General features: G+C 42.3%; 1 protein-coding gene across 2 annotated transcripts in view; it reads right to left on the bottom strand.

The window, feature by feature from the left end:
- Positions 1–12993, bottom strand: part of XYLT2 (xylosyltransferase 2) — a 1085626-nt gene that overhangs the window by 380623 nt on the left and 692010 nt on the right. The window contains exon 8 of one of the 2 annotated variants that reach the window (XM_044090487.1): positions 12142–12401. In XM_044090487.1, coding sequence (XP_043946422.1) covers positions 12142–12401 — 260 coding nt within the window. The remainder of the gene's footprint in view (positions 1–12141; positions 12402–12993) is intronic. The other variant, XM_044090488.1, reaches the window with a different exon arrangement.

Genomic DNA, 12993 nt, shown 5'->3' with positions numbered 1-12993 from the left:
TAAAGGATTAAGTGGAGACAACAATTTTAAAACCTTCTATAAGGAGAATATATTCTACAAAAATAAAAGCATGTAGGAGGACTGAAATGGTCTGATGGATGGGAGAAAGTGATATGTTTCTTATGCAAAGAAAAGTATATGCTTAATCATAACTTCTACATTGCATTAAGAGGAAATAACTGAATTTTCCCAAAACTCCTGTCTCAACAAAAGAAAACATCAGCAGCGGGACATTTGTATACAACAGTATGGACTTTCATAATTAGACTAAAATGATGGTTAAAAGAAAAGTGTTTTAAAAAATCTGAAGAGCCACAGAAGCAGTACTCCATTTGGCTATAAAATTCAGACCCCAGGAATGGAGGCTGCTAGACCTTTAAATGACGTTTTCCAGTTAAAAAAATGCACGTGGACAATACTAACAGAAGCTATGCTTGATCAGAGGTCCGTCTAACCCTCTCAAAAATGCTGCCAGTGATCATGAAAGATGAACATGGATTAAGAAGTATACTTCTGCATTATAACTGCTCAGATAAGCCAAGCCATCCTACATCTGGGTAAAAAGAAGGCAACCGCCACGAGCTTCTGCCTAGATGCAGGACATTCATAGATATTATAAATCAAAGCAGTTGAGGGTTTCTAGGCTACTGCAAGATTCTTTAATGTCATTCAAAAAGATAGAGAGGAAGATGAAGAGGTCCTCCTAGAAAAGCCACACACTGTCAGTGATTTTTCTCGGGTCACTAAGGAAAGGACTCAACATGAGAGTGGGCCCTTCACACTGCAACAGCATCAGAATCATTAACTCGGTTCCGTTAACAGCTGTCCATCTTTTTTTCCCTTTTCCCTGTCTTTTATCTGCCTTGAATTTCTACATATGTTTTACCTGTACTTTCTCTCATTTTTTAGTCTCAACTTCATGATTTCACCATCTCCCTGTTTTTTGGCTTCTTCTCCTTTACTGCTACCATACCTAGTTGGTGACTTTTACTACAGCATTCAGTATTTTCACAGGCTGTGCTGTTTTCTCAATGTAGTTACTATTTTGATGGCACTCAACTATGGTTATTGTACAGATTAAGGTGCTACTTGGAAAGAGTTACATACTTACTATATATTATTTTCCGAACATGAAACTTGTCTCAATCCACTGAAATTCTGCACTGCGCTATAAACATGATTCCTGACATGCCGACCCAACCTTATGTCACTCTAATGAGGTACTTTGTGTTTTGTCAAGTTATGTTAGTTATCCTAAGATTCAACTAGGACTTTTACAGTGAGTACATTCATGGGTACATTCATAGGTGAATACTAGAGCAACTGTTCTGAAGGACCATTTTAGGCCTGGCCAAAAACCCCAGGTCAGAATCAGACCCTATACCTTGTAACTGTGAGGTGAATACCTTAACCATTATGCAAAAAACAAATTCCAAAACAATGGGCTTAGCCATGATATGAATGTTGGACCTCTCATATATGAAGCAATAATTATACCCCTAGACCAACAAAGCCACTAAATAAATACTAGCTTATCAGTTTGCAGATTATTACAAGGCTGCCAGCAACTGGGGGCAGACTCAAACCCTGTACTGTGCATTTGTGAGGTAAGTATCTTAACCATTATGCTAACCCCTACACATTGTTTGCTATGTAATATACGGCAAAGTTTTTACTGTGGAGGTTTTCTTCCTGGGCCTCCAATACAAATGGATCTACTATCAGCTGAACATCCAGGATAAAATGTAAATGAATAAACAAGCAATGCAGAGAACTCGGAGACTCCCTATCTTGGCCTTCACTAAGGCACAAGACAAAAGTGGAAATGATGGAGAGATGCATGCAAAGCAACCTTTCCACAGGAAGAGGGAAGTGTTAAAAGCTCATTCTCCTTTGTTCTGCTGATCAGATCCAAAGAAAACACTTTCTCAACATGTGAAGAAACTGGAGAGCTTATGCACTCCCTAATTTCCCTGAATAACTTAATTGACTATCCACGAAGAAAATTCCCTCTTCTGGACAGCCACCAAGGTTATGCAGCATGCCTTTGTCCAAATATACACTCTGACTGCCTCAGTGTATCTAGCACTAGACCTTGTCCTTCCAAGTCTGTTCAAATGGCCACAAACTACAAGGTACAAATATATAATTTTCTTTAAATGGGTCCAACAATTATGTGGGTAGTTAACAGACTTAGGTGGGTTCCTCAGTTTTGCAGTGAAACATCTGATGACAGCAGCTGTTTCAAATTTTGCAAAAAGGAAGAATGTACCTATGTCTATAGTAAATATGAAAATATAAATATTGGCTGTTAAAACACGCTCCTAATAAAGCAAAAGTATTAAAGTAAGAAAAAGAAAGAGCGTGAGGCAGATACAACTTCAGCGTATCACTACTGTTACGCTATTCCAAATATGTTATCTGTGCGCCAAGGGCAAAAAAAGTTAAATGGTTGAAAAGTTACCATAAAGTTACCAAGCAGACCAATGTTTCCAAAGCATTCCCAGCGTGAGGCAGGTACAGTTTCAGCGTATCGCAACTGTTACGCTGTTCCAAATAAGTTATATATGCGCCAAAAGCAAAAAGTTAAATGGTTAAAAAGTTACCAAAAAGTCACCAAACAAACCAATGGTTCTGAAGCGTTCCCAGCTTCTTTCAGCGAATTTTAAGAACGTTACCAGCTGGACTAAGATGTTTAAGCATAACCAGCTGAACTGCTCCGTACTATCGACCAAAACTTGCAAGCCAGCATTCAAACCATATAATATCAGTAGTGTTCCACTTCTCGGCCAATAAATCCCTTATTTAGAGGAAGCAACATTCATTTCACCTCATTACACCAACAGAAGACGGATCGACCAAGATAATAATCCAAAGCTTTATATTTATTCAATATACAACAGATTGGTTAGCGCTTTCACCCGTAGGCTTCATCAGGCCACTTATAACTGATATACAATTCAAGTGTATTTATAGTACTATTTAAAGCGCTAGCCAATCTGTTGTATATTGAATAAATATAAAGCTTTGGAGTATTATCTTGGTCAATCCGTCTTCTGTTGGTGTAATGAGGTGAAATGAAAGTTGCTTCCTCTAAATAAGGGATTTATTGGCCGAGAAGTGGAACACTACTGATATTACATGGTTTGAATGCTGGCTTGCAAGTTTTGGTCGATAGTACGGAGCAGTTCAGCTGGTTATGCTTAAACATCTTAGTCCAGCTGGTAACGTTCTTAAAATTCGCTGAAAGAAGCTGGGAACGCTTCAGAACCATTGGTTTGTTTGGTGACTTTTTGGTAACTTTTTAACCATTTAACTTTTTGCTTTTGGCGCATATATAACATATTTGGAACAGCGTAACAGTTGCGATACGCTGAAACTGTACCTGCCTCACGCTGGGAATGCTTTGGAAACATTGGTCTGCTTGGTAACTTTATGGTAACTTTTCAACCATTTAACTTTTTTTGCCCTTGGCGCACAGATAACATATTTGGAATAGCGTAACAGTAGTGATACGCTGAAGTTGTATCTGCCTCACGCTCTTTCTTTTTCTTACTTTAGTACCTATGCCTATGTTTATGTGGAATACTTCCTAGCCAAATAAAGATGGCAAGGATCTTAGAACAAAAAAATGTCTAACACAGCATGATTGTGCAAACCATTAGAAGTGGATGCACTCAACACAATATTTACACAAAAACAGGTGAGATGGATAATAGAAACACAAGATGCCATTAAACTTAGCAGATGCACCAATGTGCAAAATCAGAGCTCTGCATTGCTGACAAACCGATACTGCCAATAATGTTGGTTCCAATGTCTCAATAAGCTGAGAAAGGCAATGCTGCACTTATAAACTAAAAGACTACAAAGTAACAGTAATACATTTTATAAAAAAATACAGAGTAAGACAGCCCAACCTCAGTCAAGAGACAAGGGACAGTCCTACGAATCTCTCCCTAAACTCTAAAGGCTGATGATGAAATAAACTCCTCTGTTGTGCAGTGTTAGTTGTGCAATAGGTAGCATATTCACTTTTGGTGCTGGAAGACCAACAGGTTGTAGGATCCATTCCCACTCCAGGTGAATGGAATGCAAACACTGCGGTGCAGCATTTGGAAGGTGATGCACTCCTGAGTGTGTTGTCCTTCAGATGAGAGATTAAACAGATTAAAAAGTTCCACTAGAAATACCACCTTAGGCCTCATAGAAAAGAGACCCTTAACCCAGTGGGACTAATCAGAACAACAAAGGACACAAATAAATAAATAAAAGAATAAAATTGTTGGAAAAGTCCTAACACACTGAGAATTTTTTCATATTTCCTCCTTTAGCTGGATCACTTCAGCCTGGTTCCATGCTGCAATACATTTCATACCCTCTGAGCACTTAGTGATACTGAGGACTGCTCAATTCACCATTAGGTCATGGAAATAAAACATCTGCCAGTGATAGAGGGGGTTTGGACACAGGTGTCAAAGTGCAAGCTGTACATGAATGATTGAATGACAGACAGAGAAAGAATGGAGCAAGACTGACTTTTCATAACAGACCCCCCCCCCCGGTGTTGGGTTTAAAGTTAGAATGTAGGGGAAAGTGCCCCAGCAATTACAGTAGATGAAAAGTACAGTTTTGTACCTACCATAAATGTAGATGTCCGATAGGTATGCATCTGCAGTCATCACATATGGGTTGTCCTGCCTCAGGCAGCCCTTCGGTCGGCCGGATTCCAAAGTCTGGGTCGGCCGGCTGATGTCGCACTTTCCCCGACGTCAGAGCGCCTGGGGTATAAAAGCATCAGCCGACGCCATCTTCCTCAGTTTTTCTTGCCCCAGATGCCAGGTGCCCTCTAAGGAAGACTAAATTTGGAGAGATGCATTTAAAAATCCAAACATGCACAATAATATAAAAACAAATACACCATAATAGATCCCCCCAGCTAGCTATAAGAGGGGTAAGTACCCAATAAATACCACAGAGGGGAAGGAGGGAGGGTAAACCTGACTGCAGATGCATACCTATCGGACATCTACATTTATGGTAGGTACAAAACTGTACTATGTCCTTCAAGGAAGCATCTGCAGTCATCACATATGGGTAGAATACCATAGCCAATCTGGGGGTGGAGGAACTATGTAAAGGATGGTGTAGCTAAAATGCCCTGCAGGACTGCCGTAGCAAAGCCTGCGCTGGATCTGGAATATAAAGGTAAATTGTAATGCTTGGCAAATGTATGCACGGAGCTCCATGTAGCAGCTTCTAAAATGTCCTTGGTAGTCACCCCTCTTAAGAAGGCTGTGCAGGTGGCTGTGGCTCTCGTGGAATGAGGTCGAATGTTAGCTGGCACAGTTTTTCCATGAAAGGAGTAACAAAAACGAATGCAATTCCCTATCCATTTTGAAATTGTCTGTTTGAAAATTGCTTTTCCTTGTGTACCAGCAGCATATGCTACCAACAGCTGGTCAGTTTTTCTGTAACCTTTAGTTCTGTCCAAGTAGTAGCGCAACTGTCTGTGTATGTCCAGGGTGTGCAGAAGTTTCTCCCCTTTGTTTTGTGGATTTGGAAAGAAGGTAGGCAAGTGAATAGCTTGATTTAATGATACCCTGGATACTACCTTTGGCATAAATGTAGGATTGGTTCTCAATGAAACTCTGTCCTGATGAAAAATAAGGAAAGGCTGTACTGCCATAAGGGCCTGTAACTCAGATACTCTTCTTGCTGAGGTTATGGCCAGAAGGAAAGCAGTCTTCCAAGACAGGAACTGTAGTTCTGCAGATGCTGCTGGTTCAAAGGGAGGCAGTGTTAGTTTTTCCAACACGAAGTTAAGGTCCCAAGTAGGTAGAGGTGGTTTCCTTGGAGGATTGATGTTTTTGATGCCTCTTAGAAACTGTCTTAGGAGAGGATGAGAGAAGACAGGTGGATCAGTATTGTACTCTGCTGAAATTGCTGAAGCATGAATTTTAATGGAAGAGTAAGACAGACCATTGTGGAACATTTCTGCCAAGTATTCCAGGATATGTGCCATGTTCATCACTGTTGCATCTAGGCCCTTTGTGGTGTTCCAAATGTGAAATATTTTCCATTTTGCTGAATATGCCTTTCTTGTGGAAGGCCGGCGAGCTTCCATAATAATATCTTTCACTCTCTGGGATAGCTTGTCCTGAGGAGGAGTCAAGGTATTTTCCAGGCTGTTAGCTGCAAGGTTTTCAGGTTGGAATGCAGAGTTTTGTAATTGTGCTCTGTCAGTAGAAGTGGCCATAGAGGAAGAGGCCATGGTTTCGTGCGTGACAGGCTCTTTAACAGTGGGTACCAGTGCTGTCTTGGCCAGTCCGGAGCTATCAGAATCACTTTTGGCTGCTCTGTCCTGATCTTCAGTAAAACCTTGGTCATTAATGGGAGAGGTGGAAATGCATACACTGTTAGAGTTCTCCAGCTGAAAGAGAGAGTCTACTTTCCATGCTTGTGGGTGGTATGTCCTTGAGCAGAATTTCTTCAGTTGATGATTGTGGGGGGAGGCAAAAAGATCTAAGTCCGGCCTCCCCCATGATTGTGTTATCTGAAGAAAGATGTCTGGGTGCAGCATCCATTCGTGTGCATCCATGATATTTCTGCTTAAGCTGTCCCCTGGCACAAACTGGGATTGTAGCTGTATATTGAGTTTCAAGGAAAGATCCCATAGATTCATTGCCAACCTGCAAAGAGGATAGGAATGGGTGCCTCCTTGCTTGTTTATGTACCACATAACCGTGGTGTTGTCCGTCCTTATTAGCAGATGGCCGTGATGCAGAAAGGGTTTGAAGGCTTCGACTGCATGTATCACTGCCAGCATTTCCTTTTGGTTTATGTGCATGCGTAGCTCTTTTTGTGACCATAGACCTTGAATGCATCTGCCCTCCATGTGAGCTCCCCATCAGTGGTCTAAAGCGTCTGTTGTAATGGTTTGGCTGGCAGACCCCTGTTTGACTGGCTTGCTTGAGCCCACCACAGAAATTCCTTTTGAAGGCATGGAATGGGTGGTATCAAAGTTTCCAGGCTGTGACTGTGCTGAGTCCATAAACTCCTTAGGTACCATTGTAGTTTCCTCATATGTAGTCTTGCTTGCGGAATCAGAAGGATGCAAGAAGCCATGTAACCCAGGGCCTGCAGGATTTTCCTTGCAGTCAGCTGGGTTTGTCTTGTCAGATTTTTGAAGTAATCTGGTAGTTGATTTTGTTTTTCTTCTGTGAGGAAGGCCATTTGGGTGTTTGTATCTAGATCTGCACCCAGAAAGGTTATTCTTTGGGTTGGAACAAGTCTTGATTTGTGAAAGTTGACTGTATATCCCAAGGCCTGAAGTAGGTGGATGGCATAATTCAAGTGATTTACCAAAGTTTGTTGGCTGTCCGCTTGTATAAGGCAGTCGTCCAGATATGGGTATATTTGCATCCCCTGAAGTCTGCAGTGTGCAATTACTGATGCCAGACATTTTGTGAATACTCTGGGCGCAGTAGATAAGCCAAAGGGCAATGCTGAGAATTGATAATGCTCTGACCCTAAAAGAAATCTGAGGTGTCTTCTGCAACTTTGTCTGATAGGGACATGCATGTATGCCTCCTTGAGGTCTAGAGTTACCAGCCAAGACCCCTTGCCCAGCATGGGAAGGAGCTGCTGTAGAGTCAGCATTTTGAACTTTGGCACAATGAGATAAGTATTCAGTGCGGACAAGTCGAGAATAGGCCTCCATTGTTTTTCTTTTCTTGGAACAAGGAATATTCTGGAATAAAATCCTTGGCCTTGTTCTGAGAGAGGAACCTTTTCTATAGCTTTCATTTGCATTAAGCTGGAAATTTGTTTCAAAGCCTCTGCCCTTTGATTCGGTGGCAGGTCTGGCATGCCCTTTCTTTTTGGTAATGTGTGGAAATGAAACCTGTATCCTTTGTCTATTATTTGTAGTGTCCATTTGTCCCTTGTAATACTGTGCCAATTTTTTGAGAATAAAGAAAGCTTTCCGCCCAAAGGTGCTTCCAATTGAGCCCTGGTTGGCGGTGTCAAGGTAAAGTCATTGAGCCTGTTCTTGTGCAGCAGTTGAAGGTCCTGCATTACCTCTCTGGTTGGGAGGCTGCCATTGACGTCCTCTGTAGGAGCCTCTAGCTTGCCCTCTACCTCTGGCACGCCTGTTCTTGCCTCTCTGAAACCTCTCTGTGTCTGGAAAGGACCAATTCTTGGAAGGCCAATTCCTGCTGAATCTTGGTGGTTGTACTTGGAGAAAATCCTTGACTGTTTGTACGGATTTTGCCTTTTCTTCAAATTTCTTTAGGACCTCCTGAGCCGTGGAGCCAAATAACTTTTGCTTTTCCAGAGGAGCATCCAGCAGCTTTGCTTTATCATGGTCTGGCAGAGATTGTTCCTTCAGCCAAGCATGCCTACGTATAACTGCGCCAGTCACAGCTGACCTACATGAAGCTTCCAATGCATCATAACCACATTGCAAGAAATGGTTGCTAACCTGTTGTGAGTTATGTACCAGATCCTGAAGTGACTTGCGGTCTAGGGGATCAGGTGAAGACAGTTTTTTATGCAATTCATCTAACAAATACTCTTGGTACTGTATCATATGAAATTGACAATTTAATGCCCTCATAGAAAGAGTAGCAGAAGTATACACTTTTTTACCCCATCTCTCTAAAGCTCTGGACTCCCTTTCAGAGGGGAGAGGATTTTTAGCAGTGGCAGCTGCAACCCCTTTAGGGCCCTGGGAAATAGTTTCTGGATCAGGAGAGTGGGCCTTGTAAAGGTAAAGATGTGAGTCCGGGACCCTGTAGTACCCATCGGGTTTGGCAGGAGCCGGAGGGAGAGAATCAGGGGTTGTGCTAGAGTCAGAGTACACATCATCAATGACATTCAAAACAGGAGGAATAGCTAAAGGCCTATGCTGAGGCAAATGTAAAAAGGTCCTTAATCTTTTCCTGGAATCAGAGAATTCCTGGCCCTGCCATTGAAAATGCTCTCTCATGGTGTGTAGTGTTTCCCCAAAGGAAAACTCTTCAGGAGGGGAAGCCGAGGGAATAGACTCCTCTGCATCAGAATCCTCGTAGGCCGAAAAAGCCTCCTCCTGGTGGTCCGAGAGAGTAGAGCCATCAGAGGCCTCATTTGAGGAGTGGGGATCAGAGGGCTCAACCCTGGGCCTTTTGTCTGGAGGAGGTTGGGAGCCCCTGTCCGGATGAGGTTGAGAGCCCCTAATTAAGGAGATAAGATCCTCTGCTAAGCTTAGAATCTGTGAACCAGTAGAGGGTCCCTGAGGGATAACCTTGGGAGGCAAAGCTTTTGAGAGTTTAGCAGCTTTAGCCCTGGAGAATGCCTTAATGGACATGGATGCAGGAGGCCTGGCTGCACCACGTGCTGGTGTAGATTTGTCTAAAGGAATGGTGTCGGAAGGTTCCAGTACACCAGTTTCTGTTGGAAATTCAATAACAGACTCAGCCGGGGCCTCCGGGACCGAGGTAGTCGGTTGAGCGGTTTCGGTAATTGGAAGTACCAAGGACTCGGTTTCAGCTGAGACCGAGACACTCGCGGTAGGCCTGGCCGTGGTTTCAGCCGAAACCACGGCCCGCGTGTGTCGGTCCTTGTCCTTCCATTTCTTAACTAAATGAGAAGTCGGAGTCTCCGACAGCATCTTATACGAAAAACTAGCCCCAAAAAATTCCTCTGCAAACTCCGCCCGACGTCTAAGAGTGCGTCGGTTGAAGGAAGCACAGGCTGAACAGGCCGTGATGTCGTGGTCTGGGCCTAGACAGGGTAGGCAGTAAGAGTGGAAATCCTTATGAGGTATTTGTTTCCCACAAGTTAAACAATTATTAACTTTATCTGACATCAGCTGAGGCAAGAAAGAGTCCCCAACGGGGTACTTAGCTTTTTGAAGTCTTCGGTAGCTGAATTACAGGAGCTGTCCGACCGGCACTTGCGAACTGCTTCTGCTTCGGGCACCACGCGGCAAGAAAGACTGGGGAAGATGGCGTCGGCTGATGCTTTTATACCCCAGGCGCTCCGACGTCAGGGAAAGTGCGACATCAGCCGACGCCGGACCCAGACTTTGGAATCCGGCCGACCGAAGGGCTGCCTGAGGCAGGACAACCCATATGTGATGACTGCAGATGCATCCTTGAAGGACATCAAGGGAGCACGTATGACACAATGCAATGCATTGATCTCTAGCCATGTCAAGGAATGCAGATGAAGAACTTGGGAGACAGAACAAGGAAGTGGGGAGAGGAGGAGGTATAGACTTACAGATAATCTGAATCTGATCCTGAAGTCTAGGAAAACAGAAGGAGAGAAGTGACCTAGATCTCAGACCCTTGCTGTAGAACCACACTATAAAGTACAACAATGTATGCAGTTATAATCAGTGATAGTGCATGCAGGGGGCTAGAATGTTGAGGTAATGGCTCTACTAACCAAAATCAATTACAGTGGGGGAAAAGGGTAATGGAGCCATCATCTGAATATCCCTCACTTCTTCTGACCTTGATAAGGACCACATCATGGACAGAAAAATCTGTCATATGACTCTGATATAGTTTTATGAAAGGGTTGTGGCAAAAGTTGACAGAGAACACCTGCAGAGGTGGCAAATCTACACTACACCAATGCCTCCAGTTCAGTCCTGTAGAGGTGACTGCTAATATGACTGTCAAAAATGGGGGAAAGACTAGGGAACTGGAATATGGCATGGCTCAAAGGGAAGACTCAGACAGACAGTAAGAGAGAAGATGCCAGAAATAAGTGATCAGTGGAGTAACTAGGGGTATGGTACAAAAGCCAATACTTTCCAATCTGTTAATTTCAGACATGGAAAGAGAAGAATGAAATGTTAGACAGAGATATGGTAGATAAAGTTCACTGCAGATACATGCAAAACACTGCACTCATTGGGAGTAGTACCAATGGCAAAAGAAGAGAAGGACTGGACAAAAGAAGCTAAGTGAGAAGTTGTGGTGGCACCAAACAAAATATCAGGGTGCATTTTCAGAGGAAAAGCCTCCAGAAAATAATGCTCCCACTACACTACTATTCCCTTGTCAGGTATCATCTTCAGTACTGCATGCAGTTCCACAGATCATAAAGACAGACAGGACTATATGGCTGATAAAAAGAGCCAGTGGAATGCCACAAGGAGGATATGTGGGATGGAAGAGGGACGGCATGACCAAATAACTGAAGCTCTTCACTGTAGAGCAAAAGACCTCGACGGCACACTAGAGGTACAAAAGATCGTGTCAGGAAGATCTGCAGAGTAGACCCTAAAAAGTACTAATCGGTAAGGAAGGGAAAGAAGGCACAGGCAGCTAAATGTATAGATTAACTGTTCCTTGGATTTGTGAAAGCCATTCTTCACAGAGGTGGCTCTGGATGCACTGAATGAACTACCAGAATGGAAGACAAATAGGGTTCCATGGATGCATTTGACAAAGAACTGAACCTATCAAGATGACTGAGGAAGTGATGTCTGGAGGGGAGACTGAATGCTAAATACACTTACAGAGCAAACTTGAAGTGCTTTCTTCTGCCATCAAAACTATTGTAATGACAAGTCTGCTCCCCTATACACCAAATTGCCCTAATAGCTCTTAGTCAAAATTTGCTATGAAGAAGTCCCACAATGTAGAGGGACACGGTTCCTTTTCTTATCTTCTTGTTCTTTATGTCCACTTTAGCATCTTCTGGTGGCCTTGTTAGATCTGACCACTATTTGCTAAATCACCTACTCTTCCCAACATGTCCTTAACTATTTAGTCTTCTCCCTCATTACATGTCCATGCCTCCTGTAACTCTCTTACAAAGAGCCTCAAAAAATCCTACTAATAAGCGTACATTTACTGTGGTAAGAAGGTATAACACTTACTATTTTTAATACTTTACAAGAAAAAAATGTGTGTGTGTGTGTGTGTGTGTGTGTGTGTGTATGTATATATATATATATATATATATATATATATATATATGTATACATATATATATATATATATATATATATACACATATATATATATATATATATATATATATATATATATACATATATATATATAATGTACACACACACACACACACACATATATATATATGTGCATGTCATATGCATGGAAAAACATGGTCTCATACCTGCACTGTGGGCTTTGTCCCTTCTCCACTGTTTCTAACTTCCGGAGTCCAAGTCTGACAAAGGCAGTAAACATTGTCTTAGAGACGTCACCCAAACTGTTGATACCATCTGCCTGGTCAAAGACATTTTCCCAGTAGGATTGGAGGCCCGGGGTGCCTTCACGAAACTGGCCATAGAGATGAGAGTCCACAATATTAAGAACTTCCTGATTGACTGTGGATTCAAACTTCCTGGCGAAGAAGGTAGGGCGTGTCAGCTGCTAAAGTATAAACATTCAAAAATGCACTTTACTACATAAAAGAAAATCACTGCCTTTTATTCTAGATTTAACAGGCACTGGTCAAGTTATTCATTTAAAATAATCACAATAACCCCACTGCAGTTCACACTTGCAGCACAAGAAACCTCCGCTAAACCACATTCCAGTTTTACTTAAATACCTCCAAGCCCAAGAAGTCCACAAACCCAAACAGTAAGATAGATTCCATAATTTTTACCATAAAACTAAAACTGTGCCACTTTGTGTAAGATGTGAAATTGTTTGTTCAAAGTCTTATTATAACTGTATTTAATATTTTATTACTACAGGAGACTGGAGCTAGGTCTGCATCACAGTAGATACACACTAATAGGACAGGGGATGGGGGACTGCATAATGGTTAAGGTGCTGACATCACAGACACATGGTACAGAGGTTAATTGTCACCTTTGAAAGAAAAAATGACTAGATTTAAAATGGCCTTCATGGGCAGCTAGCCTAGTACTTACCTATGACTCTTCTATGCACATTACTTACAACAAGCATTTGTCATCGCCAAGTAGTGACTGAAGTGATGGACTATGGCAATATG

This window comes from Protopterus annectens, chromosome 12.part0 (assembly GCF_019279795.1).
Source record: "Protopterus annectens isolate FY-2018-M chromosome 12.part0, PAN1.0, whole genome shotgun sequence".
Taxonomy (NCBI): domain Eukaryota; kingdom Metazoa; phylum Chordata; order Ceratodontiformes; family Protopteridae; genus Protopterus; species Protopterus annectens.
Note: the sequence above shows the minus strand (reverse complement) of the source record. Positions and strands in the feature narration are given on the sequence as shown.